The 19,663-nt window shown below is 35.1% G+C and overlaps 1 protein-coding gene across 12 annotated transcripts in view; it reads right to left on the bottom strand.

Annotated features, from left to right (window-relative positions):
• The window catches only part of KMT2E (lysine methyltransferase 2E), a 130,861-nt gene that overhangs the window by 64,518 nt on the left and 46,680 nt on the right, over nucleotides 1-19,663 (bottom strand). For 4 of the 12 annotated variants that reach the window (XM_021102573.1, XM_013979823.2, XM_013979824.2 and 1 more), the window contains exon 2: nucleotides 4,512-4,696. In XM_021102573.1, the coding sequence (XP_020958232.1) occupies nucleotides 4,512-4,582 (71 nt within the window). In that variant the 5' untranslated portion in view covers nucleotides 4,583-4,696. Of the gene's footprint in view, nucleotides 1-4,511; nucleotides 4,697-7,569; nucleotides 8,420-11,448; nucleotides 11,533-19,663 lie in introns of those variants that run through there. The other 8 variants (XM_021102570.1, XM_021102566.1, XM_021102576.1 and 5 more) reach the window with 6 other exon arrangements.

The raw sequence follows: 19,663 nt of genomic DNA, 5'->3' as shown, positions 1-19,663 counted from the left end.
ACATGTTAAAATGATAATACTTCTATATATTTAGTCAAATAAAATGTAACAAAATTAGTTTCACTTTTTGTTATCTTTTTAATATGGCTAACAGAAAATTTAAAAGTAGATATATGATTCACATTATATTTCTATTGGACAGCTCTAATTTAGAGTTCTGACTTTCCAACTGATCATAATTTCAAGAGTAGAGACAAAAGTTTATACTTTACCTTCATAACCCTAGCCTCTAATAAAATACTCTCTACGTATCTGAAGCTTAAAAATGATGACCCAAAAAGTGCTTTCTCTTGGATTGTTAGTCTTACCCACTGAAATTATGCTAGAAGCAAGATTATTTCTCATATTAGCCTATATTTACAGACAAGCAGTTAATCAAAAATTTTATAGGTACAGCTTCCCAGTAATAAAAGCGGCCTCCTGATTATGCCAGTTATAGTCATTTTGCCAATCAAATTTAAAAAATTATGATTGCCCTTAGCTCAATTTTCCCTTTATATATACTATTATCTTTACATACTTTCAGTTGAACCAAGTATTATGCCAGGCCCTACTGAGAAAATTAGTCAGTCATTATGTTAACCTATAATGCTATGATCAGTATTCTTCAAATCTAAGGACAAAAACACAATGCATATAAAAACCTTTCTGCTAAGCTCTAAGACTGGCAGGCAGTCAATTTTCCAGGGCATCTTAGATTCTCTGGTACAGCAGTTGGCTTCTATTCATTTCTAGTCACCGGAGTCTAGATATTAGTTTTTGTTCATGCTGTGTAAAAGCTATTTTTAAATATGTCTTCTTCATAACTAGCCTAGTTATGTGAATGTGCCTACTTATCTGAATGGCCAATGTCTACAACTGCTTAAAAAAAAACTTGAGCAATAATAAAACATTATTTTGTTCTTTTTATTAAAGAAGAACAAAATAAATATTTATTTATAAATAAGTTTATAATTTATTAAACAAAGCAAAACAATTTTGTTCTTATTAAAGCAGATATCTCTAAATCATAGTTTTTATCGATCTTCACTACTCAAGTTATTCCTTTTTGCCTTTTTTTTTTAGGCGGTTCCTGTGGCACATGGAGGGTCCCAGGCTAGGGGTCTAATCAGAGCTGTAGCTGCCGGCCTATGCCAGAGCCACAGCAATGAAGGATCCGAGCCACCTCTGTGACCTACAACACAGCTCATGGCAACGCCAGATCCTTGACCCACTGAGTGAGGCCAGGGATCAAACCCACAACCTCATGATTCCTAATCGGATTTGTTAACCACTGAGCCACGATGGGAACTCCTCAAGTTATTCCTAATGTATTTTAAAATATTCCTTTTTGGTTCAAAATTTAGGGAGAACCAACTCTTGGCGAGATCATGGGAACAGAAAGAAGTAAAACACAAGATCCCTAATTCTGCAGGAAAGGCAAAACAAACTCAAGATGTTTTATAACTTAGTAATGACAGGAAAACAAATTGTAACAAAGAAGCTGGACTTGATGGGAATGAGTTTTATTTTGGAGATACAATAATCCAAGAGCAAATGTTACTACATATGGAAATACTAGATCAGAGTTTAGCAAACCCATTCTTCATAGATGCTGAACCAGACCTTCAATTTTTTATCTATAAAATGCTACAGGTAGACTAGATGAACTCTAAGTGATCAAATAAATGCCCCTTTATAGCCTCAGAATTAAGAATAAATGTGATCCAGTACCCTAATTCACCCAATAATCAGTACCTCCTAAATTTTATATTAATTTAATTTATAAGTGATATATTTTAGCAGCACAATTTCTTTTCTTTCCTTTTTTCTTCTTTTTTGCTTTTTAGGGCTGCACCTGCAGCATAAGGAAGTTCCTGGTCCCGTCGTGGCACAGTCGTTAACAAATCCGACTAGGAACCATGAGGTTGCAGGTTTGATCCCTGGCCTCTTCCTCGCTCAGTGGGTTAAGGATCCGGCATTGCCGTGAGTTGTGGTGTTGGTCGCAGACACGGTTCGGATCCTGAGCTGCTGTGGCTGTGGTGTAGGCCAGTGGCTACAGCTCCTATTAGACCCCTAAGCCTGGGAAGCTCCATATACCGCAGGTGTGGCCCTAGAAAAGACAAAAAAAAAAAAAAAAAAACCCAAAACAAACAAACAAAAAGGAAGTTCCTAGGCTAGGGGTCAAATCAGAGCTACAGCTGCCGGTCTATGTCACAACCACACCAATGTGGGATCCGAGCCACGTCTTGTGATCTATACCATAGCTCACAGCTCAATGACTTACTAAGTGAGGCCAGTGATCAAAGCCACAACCTCATGATACTAGTCGGATTCATTTCTGCTGGGTCACAAAGGTAATGCCCATATTTTTAAAAATATATACTTAATAACATTATATAGCCACATGAATGTAATAAAATGTAATTCTCTTTTTTTAAAAAAACATTTTGAAATAATTATGTAGCTTCACAGGATTCCAAAATACTTTAGCCTGGGAACCTCTTGCCTGTCAAGCCCTGCTTCCAGGTTTTTTCCTCCTTTAGTAGTGTCTCTATCTGGACAGATTAACTAACAATCAACTGTCATCAGAGTGCCTTGTTTTGCAATCTATTATTTTACAACAAAGTAACTTATACACAGTGCAAAAAAAAAGGCTTTAAAAACTGTATTATAACAATCATAGTTAATGAACTATATATTACAGGAATATTAGGGAGCGTCTCTGAGTATTTCATAATGGCAGAAGCAGGAGTAGTGAAAACACTTCCAGACCATTTGAAACGCCAGCAAAAGTAGAGTATTAACTGTATTTTTGTCTTTTCCTACACCAGATCCAGGAGCCCTAACATAAATAAATTTCCTTTTTTTTTTTTAATTAAATTCAGCTTTCAGTCAATGAGCATCCCACTTAGCACAACTACATAGTTAATCAGAGAGTAAATTTGCATCTTTCCATCCTCTAGCTTCCAACACTGTCAATAATAGAAGCTCTTACAATTTCCAAAACCAAATAAACACTCAATTTTCACAGCAATTACTTAGCATTAATGTAGTGGTCATTCAAAGTCAAGATATAAGGCAATCTATCCACACAATTGCTAAATGCAAATAGTCTAGAAGCAAGGTAAGAACCTCTCACTGAATTCATCAGAAATTACTCTTATAAAAGCAAAAAGTGATTGTCAGAATAATCATCTAGAAGGAAATACTCCATCCTTATTTTAAAATGGTCTGAATTTTGTTTTTCAACTGAACATTCTTGGTGTGCTTTTTTTTTTTTTGCTGCACATGCAGCATGTGTAAGTTCCCAGGCTAGGGGTTGAATCAGAGCTGCAGCTGCTGGCCTACGTCACAGCCACAGCAACAGAGAATCCAAGCTTCATTTGCGACTGACATCATAGCTCATGACAATGCTGGATCCTTAACTCACTGAGCAAGGCCAGGGATCGAACCAGCATCCTCATGGATACTAGTCGGGTTTGTTACTGCTGAACCACAATGGGAACTCCTCAACTTAACTTTCTAAAAAACAAAGCAAATCCTATGTTTAGACAGATATTACAAATTTAAGATTCAAATTTAAAACCAAATTACTTTTTTTTGCAACATGAAAAAAACTATCATGCTAAGTGAAGACAGCCATACAATGAGACACCAACATCAAATGCTTTCACTGACATGTGGAATCTGAAAAAAGGACAGACTGAACTTCTTTGCAGAACAGATGCTGACACACAGACATTGAAAAACTTATGGTCTCCGGAGGAGACAGTTTGGGGGGTGAGGGGATGTGCTTGGGCTGTGGGATGGAAATCCTGTGAAATCAGATTGTTACGATCATTATACAACTACAGATGTGATAAATTCATTTGAGTAATAAAAAACAAAATAAAAAAAAAATAAAACCAAATTACTTTTCCAATATAAACATGACAGATCTTAAAATTAAAAAAAAAAAAAACAATAGCCTATTATCTTGATCCTTGATGTCAACAATTAGCAAATGAAAAGACAAAAAAATCTGAAAAAGAGTATTTTGACTCAAAAGTTATTTTAAAAAGTAATTTCAGGAGTTCCCGTTGTGGCGCAGTGGTTAACGAATCCGACTAGGAACCATGAGGTTGCAGGTTCGGTCCCTGCCCTTGCTCAGTGGGTTAACGATCCAGCGTTGCTATGAGCTGTGGTGTAGGCTGCAGACGCGGCTCGGATCCTGCGTTGCTGTGGCTCTGGCGTAGGCTGGCAGCTACAGCTCCGATTAGACCCCTAGCCTGGGAACCTCCATATGCCACAGCAGCGGCCCAAGAAATAGCAAAAAAAGACAAAAAATAAATAAATAAATAAATAAAAATAAAAAGTAATTTCAGCTAAAAGAATTTTTGCCTTTAAACCTCTGGTATTTTATTTTAGCCAAGAGTCTAGAATGAGAAAAAAATATAAATGCAAATCAAACACTGTTTGGTTGTACTAAAATAATTATATGAAATATTTTGCTTTTCCCTATCCAAAATACCTATAAGTTAAATACTTACTCTGAGCCTGCAGCCATTTCCAAGTATGACGTTTCTGCTGTATCAACCCCCAATGGGATCACTATGCTCATGACGTTCGCCTCTGGTAAATTCGATTACTATGGAGTCCTATGCATTGGTATCCAAAACACTGGGGCATGCCAGCCACAGTGCTCATTGCAAACATCTAAGTGCATCCACAAACCCTGTATAAAAGAAAAGGGAATCAAAAGTTAAGAAACATCTGCATATACCCAGCAATAGTCACATCATAACAAAGGTAAATAAAATACATGAAGAAAGCATCTTTATCTTTTAATCTATATCAACTGGAATTTGCTCAGGGAGCCTCTAATGTTTATTCTTCTGGAATTAAGGTATGAGATTGTGATCAAAAGAAAAGCTTCTGATTCATAATCTCCCTTAGACAAAGAATTTAGGATACCAAAAGAATTACTAAGGCATATTGCTTAGTAAGGGACCAACAAATATCACTCATTTTGAAAGATAAAATAGAATTTCATATTCTACTATCCCAAAATAAGTCTTCCTGGTCCAGTGACTGATCTAACAATAAACTAACAAATACTGAATATCTACTGTGGACTAAGCACCATACCAAGCTTTTACATGGATGATCTATTTAACCCTCCCAACTTGAGAGAGAGATCTGCATTTTATGACTGAAGAATTCAAAAGCAACTAAGGTTAAATAACTTAAGCAAGATTGCTCAGTTAAAAAGATAAAACCGGGTTTTGAACCAATTCCATTTTACTCCCTTGAAGTGTTTTTTAAATTTTTCGATTTACCCTAGTAACAAAAATATATTCAATGTCAATTTTTCTAGTCTAAATTCACTGTTTAACACCTGCTATACATATTGTTTGTAAAATATCTACTTGAAATATTTTCAGCAATGGTACTGTAAACTTGGAACAAAACAGATGGAGATTATCCTATAAACAAGAGAAATAGTCAAAATTGTCCCTCTCATGTTGTACCTAAAATATTAAAGAGAAGTGTTTCTTCAAAGAGTAATTCTTGTACTTATCTTTAATTGTTACAAATAAGCTTAATACTATCCACTCAAGTTAATTCCTATTTCACAAATGATGCAGATAGTGAGTTTGTATCTCATAGGGAAAAAAACCCAAAATCTGGAGATAATGAGGTGAAAGTACTTTGAATTCTCCAAGAAAACTAGCCTTTACTTTTAAACCATGTACAACTGGGGGAGAGCTACTAGATACAAGTTATAATAAAAATATATAATAATAGCCAATTGCACCTGAAAGTTAAAAACATAAAGATATCTCTAACACTCACTTTATAAACAAGCAACCTACTGAAGAATCTTCAGGTTGCTTGTTTATAAAGTGGGGATTTATTCTCATACAGTTTCTGTGAATAAAATGAAATAATGATTATAAAGTATTTCATACACTTTGAGTTATGCATATTCAGCAATCAGCAAGTGGTAGTCAAATTAAGAAGAGTTGTTCTTATTTCATCAGCAAAAAACTGTGTGGATTACAAAAAACTTTCATTTAAAGAGTATTTTCTAATAGTTTTTGAAAATAAAATGTGTACTTATGGTTCTCTATTTGCTATGATTTTATTGTTTTTACTAAATTAAAATCATCATTTAAAAATAATTAAAGCAGGGAGTTCCCATTGTGGATCAGTGGGTTACGAACCTGACTATTATCCATAAGGATGTGGGTTTTATCCCTAGTCTCACTCAGTGGGTTAAGGATCCAGCATTGCCATAAGCTGTGGTGAAAGGCTCCCATGCAGCTAAGATCCCGCACTGCTGTGGCTGTGAGCTCAGATTTGACCCCTAGCCTGGGAACTTCTATATGCTACAGGCACAGCCCTAAAAAGCAAAATAAATAAATAAATGAATAAATAAAATTAAAGTAGAGTGAGAAAAAGGAAAAACTGTCCTAGTTCCTTTTCTTCACCTGTGACTATCTTACAATTACTTCATAAAAGTTATATTTATAATATATAGCAATATATATAAATATAAAAATCTATATATTTATTCTAAAAAGTAGTACTTATTAACCTGTACAAAGCTACAAAATTATAAAATTTCTAAATGACAAAATGTAAGCAATATATAAAACTCAATTTATTCTATTCAAATGTTATATTCTGTATTTAATTTTTTAATGACACTATTTTTAATTTTTTAAAATTTTTTTATTTTTGGCCTTGCCTGCAACATGTGGAAGGAACTCCTGGGGCTGGGGATCGAACCCACAACACAGCAGTGACCCAAGCCACAGCAGTGACAATGACAGATACTGAACCCACTAGAACATCAGGGAACTCCTGTATTTCTTCAGAATGCTGAAAACATGGACCTAAGAATAGATAATTACAATTTTTAAAGAAAATTCTCCTCCTTGTTTGTAGCAGTTTTCTTCAGCTTAGCTTATTTTTACATTGGACGCATAGGAAATCTTGTATTTTAAGTATATGCTGTTAAATATTTAGCTGTACATTTTTTTAAAACCAGAAGCAGAAACTGGAAAGCAGAAGTAAAATCATGATATATTCTTTTAGATAACTGAGTAATAGTTCCAACCTAAAACAATCTATTCGAGTATGCATTTAATAGTGCACCCCATTTTTATAAAAATATACAACCCTCAATAAACACTGTATTTGAGCTGTTCTATTTTGTGGGGGTTTTGTTTGGTTTTTGAGCTGTACCTGCAGCATGTCTAAGTTCCCAAGCCAGGGGTCAAACCCAAGACAAAGCAGTGACAATGACCCATAGCACTGAAAAGTGCAAATCCTTAACTGCTAGGCTACCAGGGGACTCCTGAGCTGTTTTTAAATAGCAAAGAAGAGCTTTCCATAAGCCTATTTCAGACAATAGCTTATATTTGTGTGATTACTGCCTGTCTTTCAAACTGTACACAGGGCCTGCAACAAAATAGGCACTCTACAAATAATTGGTGAATTAATTAAAGCACTCAGGATGAAGAATGCACCTCTGGCCTCATTAACTAAATGAGTTGTCAACCTATACAATGAAGTGCTATAAAAACAACCACACAACACCTTTTTCAGAAATGCCATCTCTCTTCTAAAATCACAGAAGCTCAGGATAACAACACACCATCACATCTGTAACAGAACCACAAACTCTGAGTTTGACTCAGCAGAGAAGATGATTTCAGTAATTTATTCACAAGAGGTCATATTTATTGAGACTGTAAAATGGCAAACATTTCACCATATTTATTAATACCAAAAACTCTATAGCTATTTAAAAATCCAGTTGATACTTAAATCATAAATTCATTAGGGTCAAATCACCACGCCTTTGAAAATAAGAAAAAAAGAAAGGGAAAGACAACATAATAAACAGAAAGGATATGAGCTTATAACACAGGCATAGCTAGAGAAAAGCAATTCAAGACAATCCAAAAGATTATCACAAAGCTTTCACATCTAATATGTGATCAAAATAAAAAAAAGAACACAAGTTCCCATCATGGCACAGCAGAAACTAATCCGACTAGAAACCATGAGGTTGCAGGTTTGATCCCTGGACTCGCTCAGTGGGTTATGGATCCAATGTTGCCATGAGCTGTGGTGTAGGTCTCAGACGTGGCTCAGATCTGGCGTTGCTGTGGCTGTGGCATAGGCTGGTGGCTACAGCTCCTATTCGACCCCTAGCCTGGGAACCTCCATATGCTGTGGGTGCGGCCCTAAAAAGAAAAAAGAGACAAAAAAAAAAACCAAACTGGTTATCCTACTGGCAAGTAAAATATATACAGAATACAATGAGAATAAATGGCAGCCGTTAAAGAAGTAATATAAAAGGAAATACCATGAGATGTCTGGTAAATCTGAGGTCCAAGAAAGAATAAATGTCTTCACAAAACCTGCTATCCAGAATAGACCTAGAAACCAAGTGAACATAGGAGTATTGAGCTGTTTTTAAATGGTATAAAATTATAGGTACTTGTGTCTAACATGGAACCTAAAATCAAAAGGGACAGCAGATATAATAAATATCTATAATGACAGCAGCCAATTCTTAAAAAGACAAATTTATTCTTCATCCTTCTATACAAATGAATGTAAACAAGTAAAGGAAACAATGTTAAATACCAAACCAAACTGAAAAGAAGCTGGGAAAAGATAGCATTAAAAACAAACTTAGCAGAGCAAAAGCAACCATACCAAAACAAAAACAAAACCCTAAAGTAGGAAAAATGAGATAAAATGCAAGGAAAAGCAATTAAATTAGAAAATAGTCCATGAGAAAAACTGGAAGACTAAGGCTGCTTTTAAGACCATGTTAAGAAATTCAGAAAACGAAATACCATTAAAAAGATGAATAACAATACCCAAAAGGCAGAAAGATGAAAATGAGAAAAAAAATTTTCTAAAATTACTTATAGAAGCACCCAACCCAATCTAACATAGTATCTTTAAGGAAAGGGTCATTTATTATTATCTTTCAGTCATTCACAAACACTTTACATAGAGCTCAGCAAATAATTAACATTAAATCCATGTTTACATTTTGGACATGTAATCCTAAGAGAATAAGTAGGTGAAAGTGGGGCTGAATTACTAATAGAAAAGAAAAAAAGAAACTTGAAAGAAACTGTGAAGGACCACATACTTGAGATTTCCTTTGCTTATAAATCAGAAATTAAACTGCCCTCATTATTCATTTAAGATTTTAGTTTTATTTATAGACACTGACTAAGGTGTAATAAAAAGAACACAGATAGATCAATATCTGTTACCAAGTTACCTAAGAAATGCTGGGCAATTCATTTCACTATTCTGGGCTTCATCTATAAATGGATGTAGGTAAGGCTGATGATCTTACAGTTTAAATCTTACAATCACAAGTACATTAACCAAAACAGCAAAATAAATATCAGAGTCTAAAAAGTTACCCCAAAAATCTGACAACAGAATGAATTATGTATTTTTTCAACTGGATTATTGTCAGTATCAGCCAGTGCTCCATCAGCACTTACTTGGTAAGATATTCAAACATCCCCAACTACAAACAGCGATGTAAATACTGAGGGCTTAGAATGCTTAATTCTCACAATGAGCCTATGGTGTAAGTACTTTTATTATCTCCATTTTACAAAGAGGCAGAGAGGTTAAACTTGTCCAAAGTTTCATAGCTGGTAAACAGCAGAATCAGATTTTGAACCCCAACAGCTGATGCTAGAACCTACATAGTAGTTTTCCTGAAATTAAAATCTGCCCCATGATTGGTAAAATAATCAATCTAGAATTTACAGTTAAGGTGAAAAAATTGAAAACTGCCTCTCAAAAAGAGGAGAAATTAAGTAAGTACCTAAGTGTTTCACTGCAGAACATCTGAACTGCATTCATTCTGCCAAGCAAAAGGAAACAATAGTAACAAAACCCAATTTGCTCCTCCTCCAAACTTGATCTACTTAGACTTATATCCATTCCACAAAAATGCACTGAAACATTGCTCAAAGTCCAAAATGTGTTTAAAGTATTTCAGGGACAGTACAAAGCACATACTCAAAGGATAAAGATTATCAAATTCCCTATTATTTTCAGGAACAAACACATTCCTCACCAGTAAACTGAAAGCAACCTGTAAATTGAGGGAACCAGGCTCCAAATTTGAAATTGCTACTGTACACATACATATACTCAATTCCTTATACAGAACTACTTATTAAGCAAAGACCACCTATCTAACCAGTTGAATTTTAAACTGAGTCTCCTTTTGATAACTATTTGATTCCTAAAGACAAAGAATTTTCACCAATTCAACTTACGCTATAATACTTTTTTATAGCAAATAAACTCTCTAGAAAAAAAGAAAATCTTCCTGTAGTCAGGATTAATGTTGATGGACCTACTGGAAAAATGGAAACCTATATATAAAATCCAATGTTCAAAAGGCACAGTTTCTGGTACTATATAAGAGCTTCACAGAGTTTCCATCATATTTTAGTACAGTTCCAAACACTACTACTAAACTCAATACCAAAATAGTAATGCTTCAGTTTTCACAATCTGCCACTTGTAATAATGGGTACTTATTCTCTTGAGACTTAGTTCCTTATCTGTAAAAGGAATAACCATAGAATTGTTTCAAAGATTGTGTGTGGCACTTGGTTAAGTGTTAGCTATGATAACCAGGTAACATTTCTAGGACTTAAATATTTAGGAAGAGTTCTTAAAGATGAATATTGGACCGTATGGTATCACCTATATGTGGAATCTAAAATATGATACATGTGAACTTATTTACAAAATAGTTCTCAAAAATTTACAAAATAGACTCAGAGACATAGAAAAAAACTTATGGTTACCAGTGGGGAAAGATGGGAGGTGGGATAAATCAGAAGTTTGGTATTAGTAGATACAAAAACTACTATATATAAAAAAGATAAACAACAAGATCATACTGTATAGCACAGGGAAATATATTCAATAACCTGTAATAAGCTATAATGGAAAAGAAAAAAATGACGATTGGAGAATAATTCTCAGCTACTACACTTGTAAAAGTAAAATAAACTAATTAAGAATTTCTGATCTATTCTAGAGTCCATTCTTGTCAATAAAGGACAAAGGATACTTCTGTACTGGACTGCAAATTCAGAGAATGTGATAGAACTAGTTTCACTACTTTAGCCAACAGCCAGATCTCTTTATTATAAACTCAATTATTGTCTTAAAATACAAATCTATACTGAATCATGGTTAGTAATATGTCATCCAGACTGTGAAATCATTTTACAGAATTTTTGTCAAAAAAAGATTGGCTCTATTAAGGTTAAATTCTTTAAAGAATAAGCCAATGGCAACCTTCATGATCTTACCCAAAAAGCACCAAACTACTCCTTTACAGTTAAGAATGAAGAACTTTCCCAAATCGCCAGTATTTGGTAATACTCCATACTAGCTTACCTTGTGACCCAGTTTACCTGATCTCTAGCATCCTAAAGATTTGATACTGGAATCAAAGTGAACTGAAGTATCAAGAACAACAACCTTGAAAAAAAAAAAAAAGAACACCAAGAGTGAGCCCTAGTGTCAACTACACACTTCGGTTGATAATGATGGGCCAATGCCGGTTCACTGAATGTAACAAGTGTAAGATAATGATGAGAAATGTTGATGGTGAATATGATATACTGAACTACCTGTTTGGCATTATATAATGGGGGTACCACTCTTTCAAATAGGATTTAGAGAAGTTTTTCTAAACATCAATTTTCAACCTGCTAAAGTACTAGTATGCTCCTCCATCACCACCCCAAAATAACCTTGAATTAAAATAATTTCAATACTGAAGTTTTTTAATGCACCATGCTGTTATTTTAAAATAGCATTTATCATCCCCCAAAGTGTTGGAGAACACTAAGCTCTAGTGTAAAATCTAGCAAAATGTGCCTTTTATGCAATTCAGTGATTATTTGGTTAGTCTCTGAGCATAAATGTACAATTTGTTTCCTATACACACACAATTTTTAGAATGAGTTTTTGTTCATACGTAAGTATATGTTTTTTTAAAAAAGTGATTTCATTCCAAATAGCTATCTATTTCCACATTCTACGTGCCACGTGTCCCACGACTATAAACCTTAGAATGCACTGCTTGATATACAAATGAGAAAATAAATCCCCAAATTTAAGAATCACGTCTTTCCAACTCTTTAAAAATCTTACTTTCATATACAACAGTAATGAGTACTGTAAAGCCTAACACCACATAGTTTTGTAAGTTCTAAAACTTACTTCAGTTACAAAAAAAAAATGTTGTCTACAGGAGCAATTTTTAAACTGTGTTTTCAATAGTCCCAACAGGATTAGGGACTGAGATAGTAAAAGAAAACAGGGAAGTTAACAAAAGAAATGAGAGACAACAAGTACAGATTTAAAAGAAAAAGTCTGAAGCTGCATGTTCTATGTGGTAACTATCAAATGGGAAAATAATATTAAGTGGAACACTACTTAACAATATAAAGAAATCTGGAGTTCCCGCCATGGTGCAGTGGAAATGAATCTGACTAGGAACCATGAGGTTGCGGGTTTGATCCCTGGTCTTTCTCAGTGGGTTAAGGATCCTGCGTTGTTGTTAGCTGTGGTGTAGGTCGCAGATGAGGCTCGGATCTGGCATTGCTGTGGCTGTGGTGTAGGACGGCAGCAACAGCTCTGATGAGACCCCTAGCCTGGGAACCTCCATATGCCGAGGGTGCGGTCCTAAAAAGACAAAAGACCAAAACAAACAAACAAACAAACACCAATATAAAGAAGCCAACTATGGATACATGCAACTTAAACGAATCTCAAGAAAATTGTGGGGTGAAAAAAAAGCCAGTCCCAAAAAATGTCACACATACTATATAATCTCATTTATCTAACATTCTTCAGTGGCAAAGTACAGAAATAGAGAACAGATCAGTGTGGTAGTGAGAGAGCACCAGGGATCCTTGTGGTGAGGGACCTGTCCTATACCTTACCTGTTGTGATGAATATAGGAACCCATACATGAGCTAAGAATACAAAGAACTAAATACACAACACACACATACACAAATAAAACTGAGGAAATCTGAATCAAATCAATGTGAATATTGTAGTCATATTGTACTACAGTTTTGCAAGATGTTACCATTGAAGGAAACCAGAGAAAGGATTTCTATTATTTTTTACAACTGCATACAAATCCACAATTACCACAAAGTTTTAAAAAGTGACATTAAAATTGTTGCCTTCAAGCTTTTTTGAGTATTGATAGAAACTTTCCTACTTATGAAATATTACACAGAAATCTAATCATTTTTATTCTAGGATAAAAATAATAGTTTTAATCTCCTATGCTTTTCCCAGTGATTGCTAGTGTCAACTTTAAGTGCTGTGTTACAGAGGCCACCGTCAGTTAAAATGGGAGGTGGCCACAGTAATTAGTGATATCTACTAATGAGCATAGTAGGCATTTTTACATTATTTGCTATGTCTGTGGTTAAAGAGATGGGCAGGGGGAATGTCTCTGCCTGCACATCCTCCCGCTTAAAAACCTAAGGATTCCTAAAGAATAGTTTGAAAATCACTAGCTAAAAGAAAACACTTACTGACTTAACGTGTGACATGAAAAACTTTTTTCACTGGTGAATTCTCTCATCCAAAGGTAGGGAAAAAAAAAAAAAAAAAAAAAAAAAAAAACCCTTCCAAAAAGTAGTGTTAGAGACTGGTGTAAATAAAAATCAAACAACATCAACAAAAAAAATCCTGTTATTTTTTTAGTCACTCAACCTATATAGACTATCAGGATGGTTTGTTCTTGGTTTTTTAGCCTTCAAATCAGTATGTCACCACAAAAGGACGTATTTTTTGACTGAAACAAAGTTCACAATAATTTTATTCTCACATTCTTTATTCTAACCTCAAGTAAAACAACATCCTCACTCTTCAGGATTAACAAAGTATTCCTTCTATCATTAATTATTTCTTCCAGACTGAGAACTTAAATCCTCTTTTTTCTCTATAAAAACAATGTGCATCAAACCTAGCTAATTACTTAGATTTAAACAAATCTTTTTTTTTTTTTTTTTGTACACCTACTCTCTACATTTTATTATCTCACACCTGGCTACCAGGATAATTTTCTAAGTGGTCTCTCTCCCTATTCTAACTTGATCTTTAAACCAGTGGTTCTCAAACACAGATCCACAAAATGCCACTTTTCATATATGCCTGGAGTTAGGATTTAAAAATAACTGTTTTGCAGGCCTCACCTGAGAGATTTTGATTCAGCAGGTCTGAGATGTGGCCTGGATGTCATTTTTTTTTTTCTTTTTTAACTTATGGCAGTTGCTCCAGTGGTCTATTTCAGAACACTTGCTTAAACACTGAATATACTTCAAAGCCCACTAGTTTCCTAATTTTGCCCTCTTCAGAAAAGCATAACAGGAGTTCCTGTCATGGCACAGCAGAAACAAATCCGACAAGGAACCATGAGGTTGTGGGTTTGATCCCTGCGTTTACTTAGTGGGTTAAGGATCTGGTGTTGCCATGAGCTGTGGTGTAGGTCACAGATGTGGCTCAGATCTGGTGTTGCTGTGGCTGTGATGTAGGCCAGCAGCTGTAGCTCTGACTGGACCCCTAGCCTAAGAATCTCCATATGCTGTAAATGCAGCCCTAAAAAGCAAAAAAAAAAAAAAAAAAAAAAAAAAGCATAACAGCTCACAGTAACAAGTTATGCTGCCTTGTTGCATATGCTAATATTCCAATATATATCCGCTGATTATGCCAGTCTTTTTGCTATTGTTGGCATATCCCTTGTTCATTCTCCTTCAAGTTTTCCAAAGTCATTTTCCTCTACTTATATCCATCACACCCAATAAATAAATATCTTATTAAACCTTCATGGATCGTTTAAATTACCAGTGCTTCCTTGAAGCCTTAACTTCCCAACTTTGATATCTCTGCTATAAAACTACCTTGGAGATCTCCAGAAGATCAACCTCCTGAGGACTGTTTCCTTATTTGTAAACAAAAATCTGACCAGGTTAACTCAAGAAACTTACAGGTATGAGACCTGTTATACACTCATCTCTTGCCTTCTTATCTCAAAGAATATATTGCTTATTTTTTTCACCACTGGTTTATATTTTGACGCACTTTTTGGAAACAAGGCTTAGATGTACAGCTTCCACAATTACATCATCTGCTTCAATCTACAGCAAGAATTGAGAAATTTATATATTAGCTCTCAAAGCCTAGAACACAGTGGCTAAGATACCACCTAAGTTATTCTTGATCAAACCACACTTTCCCTTTCTCTAGCCCAATCTTCTCTTCTCCTTTTAGATGAACACGAACATATCTTAAAAACAAAAAACAAAAACCTGCCACTAAAGAATGAAGATTGATTTCATTCTGGAAGCTTTTGTTTTTAATTACTTATTCCCCTTATTACTCTAAAATCTAGTTGTCCTTTAAGTCTCAATCCTCCCCATTATTAGTCTCCATCAACCATGGATTTTACCATTCATTCTTGATTTCCTATTGCTAGTCACCTATAGGATATATGTCTATTCAAATACCTGCCATCGCTGTAAAAACCAAACTTTCAAACTGAGTCTTTTTCACACACTTTCTTCCATTCCATCTTATTAGTACCCTATTCTCCCAGTTCTTTTTTTAATCCTTCTTTTCTCTAGTCTATTACATTTGGTCACCCAGTCTTTTGTGCCTCCATAGTGTTTCAGATTCACTCTTTGTCAGTTTCCATGGTCCCTACCACCATCTTCATCATCTGAATAATTTCCAACAATCCACAACCCTTCCAGCTTGTCAACATCAAGTTCTGAGTACCTTGTCTCCAAAACTGGAGGACATCTTAAGTGTTAAGATTCCCCCCCACCAAGATTATGGCAACTATTGCATTATTTCAAAATATAACAAAATTAATTCAAATCCATTCAACATACTTACTGAGCATATACATACTATGCTCTGGATACTACTCTAGGTACTGAGGAACGAGCAGTGAACAAAAATAAGCTGCCCTTAAGACACCTGAAATGAGCTAGGGCAATCTAGGGCAACCTAGTACAATCAAGGGTATTTTAGAGTAGTTTTCTTTCTTTCTTTCTGGCCGCACTTACAGCATGTCGAAGTTCCTGGCCAGGGACTGAACCTGTACCACAGCAATGACTAGAGCAGCAGCAGTGATAATGCTAGATATTTAACACTCTCTAGGCTACCAGGGAATTCCTAGAGTAGCTTTCTTATGTAGCTGCCTTGGATTAATAATTGGTACATTCTCATTACCTTGCCAAGAATTAGTCCTTTATAAGGCTCAATGGAAAGCTATGATGATTTTCAAATGAATTAAAATAAAAAAAATTTTGGCCACACCTATGGCATGCAAAATCTCCCAGGCCAGGGATCAAAACTGTGCCACAGCAGCAACATTAGATCCTTAAACTGCTGAGTCACCAGGGAACTCTTGAGCCTCAAATTCTTGATCAGTCACTCTTTAACCCTCAGTCTCTCTAGGCCTCTCATGAAAAATGGGTACAAGATCTACCTTGCAGAGAAAATAAGATATATAAACACACTGTAGATATTTATGGATGTTAGTGTCTTGCCTCAGAATTAAAGCCTCGAAATTTGTATTTTCCAATCCAATGATAATTTATTCAATTCCAATCACAATACTTTTGACTACTGAGGCCACTCGAATGGTTAAAGAACAGCAGCTTTATAACTGTAAAATTCTGAAAAATTGTCTTAATATTCCACATGCATCTAAAATATTTACTATAAAAATCTTAAGTCTAAAATAAGAATACTTTAATTTCTAAGTATTTAACAACCTACAAAATCAACAAGAGGCCAAAATGAATTAAAAAAGGAAAAGCACTTTCCACATTTAAACTGTCTAGTTTTACAAAATTTTTCCAAGTCCTCTGATCCCAAGACTTAACAGTATTCAAAGATCACTAACACAATATTATTAAGTCAACCATACTTCAGTAAAATTAAAATTTAAAAAACTAACAATATTTTAAGTCAACTATACTCCAGTAAAATTAAATTTAAAAAACCAACAAAGATCAACTTCTTCCTCTTCATACATCAATATAAAAACAAAAACCTAGAAATAGAAGGACTACTATATTACAAATAGAGAACTGAAACTTAGAGAAAAAAAACTATGCATCTTACTCTCAAAAATGAATTACGGCATTAGGAGATCTAAGTTTCTATTAGGAAAACTTTTAAAGGCATCACTGATAAATTTTATAATAAAAACATCACGAATGACGTTCACAAATACAATGATGCTATAGTGATGAGTATATCTGCTATAAGATGTTTATAACCACTTTGACTTTCAAACTTTATTGTAAAGACCTTTATGTGAAGAAATTATATATAAATTAAAAATAATCCACATTACTGAGCTGATTGGCCACTCTTATAAAAGGCCTTTTTTTTTTTTTTTTTTTTTTGTCTTTTTAAGCCCGCACCTGAGGCACATGGAGGTTCCAAGGTTAGGGGTCAAATTGGATCTGCAGCTGCCGGCCTACACCACAACTCACAACCACGCCAGATCCTTAAACCACTGAGGGAGGCCAGGGATCGAACCTACATCCTCATGGATACTAGTCAGATTCATTTTCGCTGAGCCATAAGGCGAACTCATAAAAGACATTTGAACATGGAGAAAGAAACTGTGAAGCTGCGGAATGAACTAGAAAGTCTTTCCACCAATCTGTAATGAACCATTTACTTTAGGACCTAAGAAGCATATAAACTTGAAAATTCTTTTAAATAATAGTTTAGGGTATACTAGCAGAATGCCTTTTAAAATCTCTTCTCTCAGAGACTTGTGGCTGCCCGATGGGAAGGGGAGGGAGTGGGAGGGATCGGGAGCTTGGGCTTAGACACAACTTAGAATAGATTTACAAGGAGATCCTGCTGAATAGCATTGAGAACTTTGTCTAGATACTCATGTTGCAACAGAAGAAAGGGTGGGGGAAAAAATGTAATTGTAATGTATACATGTAAGGATAACCTGACCCCCTTGTTGTACAGTGGGAAAATAAAAAAATTATATAAAAAAAAGATTACTTAAAAAAAATAAATAAAATCTCTTCTCTCACTCTAGAGTGAAAAAAAAATTTTTTTTTTTTTTTTTTAGGGCCGTACCTGCAGCACATGAAGGTTCCCAGGCTAGGGGTTGAATAAGGGCTGCAGCTGCAGGCCCATACCACAACCACAGCTTCAACAGATCCAAGTCATGTCTGCAACCTACACTGCAATGCCAGATCCCCAACCCATTGAGCAAGGCCAGGGATTGAATCCGTGCCCTCATGGATACTAGTTAGATTCGTTTCCACTGAGCACAATGGGAACTCCTAGATTAAATTTAAATGATAGATATCACAGCTTCTCAGATACTCCCAAAGTGATTACACAATAAAAGTACTCTCTGTTTTGGCACAACCATATCCTGTCTATAAAATCTGCCAGTTTTAACACGGAATTAAAAAATCAAGCAGGAGTTCCCGTCATGGCTCAGTGGTTAACAAATCTGACTAGCATCCATGAGGATGCAGGTTCAATCCCTGGTTTTGCTCAGTGGGTTAAGGATCCACCGTTGCTGTGAGCTGTGGTGTAGGATGCAGACACGGCTCAGATCCTGTGTTGCTGTGGCTGGCAATTACAGCTCTGATTTGACCCCTATAGGAACCTCCATATGCCACAGGTGTGGCCCTAAAAAAAGCCAAAAAAAAATCAAGCAATGACTACGTTAACATGTAACTAATAGGTTACTACTAACATACAGCAACTTGGTTACAATACTCCAAACAATTACAGAGTAAAATTTAAAAACCACACAGATTGATCCCAGAGATATTAGCCAATACAATCATCAGCTACTTCCCCTTAGGGAAGGTATGTACAAAAATCAGCAAGATAAAATTAGTAGCATAGCTACTACCATGATGGTTTCAAGCAGCACTGGTGGTACAGTGGTGAGGATGGCTGCTTTTCCATAATGCTTTCACAAATAGGGCATTCAACTATTTGCCACTAAATGAATCTAGTTTATAATACTATCATCATTAGAAAGACCCTAAAGAAAAATACAATTTATTATTACTATCTGGCTGTTCCTGTAGCATGTGGAAGCTCCTGGCAGGTATTGCATCCACATCACAGCAGTGACTTGAGTCATAGGAGCAACACCAGATCCTTAACCTGCTAAGCCACCAGAGATCTCTAAGAAGAGTTAAATTTAAATCTCACAAGATAACAAAGGCTATTGGATTTTAACGTGTCAACATATCTGTTAAATTTCAGAGACAAAAGAAATATGTTACTTCATTTAGGTTTGCTCCTATAAGCCCTACTTGGACAAACTAGAGTCTGATTCTGATAGAACATTTTTAGACACAGACCTTTCTTAGATCTAGACACAGACAAACCTATCTTATGTCCAAGATACTCAATGAAAAAAATAAAGTTACAGAATACAGTAAGATCCACCCCCTTTTGGATTAAACAGAAATCTGGATATAAAATAGGGACTAGAAGTTGAGAGTGACAAATATATATTATAAATTCTCTATTTTTCTTTAAAATCATCCATTAACATTTT

This window comes from Sus scrofa, chromosome 9, assembly GCF_000003025.6.
Source record: "Sus scrofa isolate TJ Tabasco breed Duroc chromosome 9, Sscrofa11.1, whole genome shotgun sequence".
Lineage (NCBI taxonomy): Eukaryota > Metazoa > Chordata > Mammalia > Artiodactyla > Suidae > Sus > Sus scrofa.
Note: the sequence above shows the minus strand (reverse complement) of the source record. Positions and strands in the feature narration are given on the sequence as shown.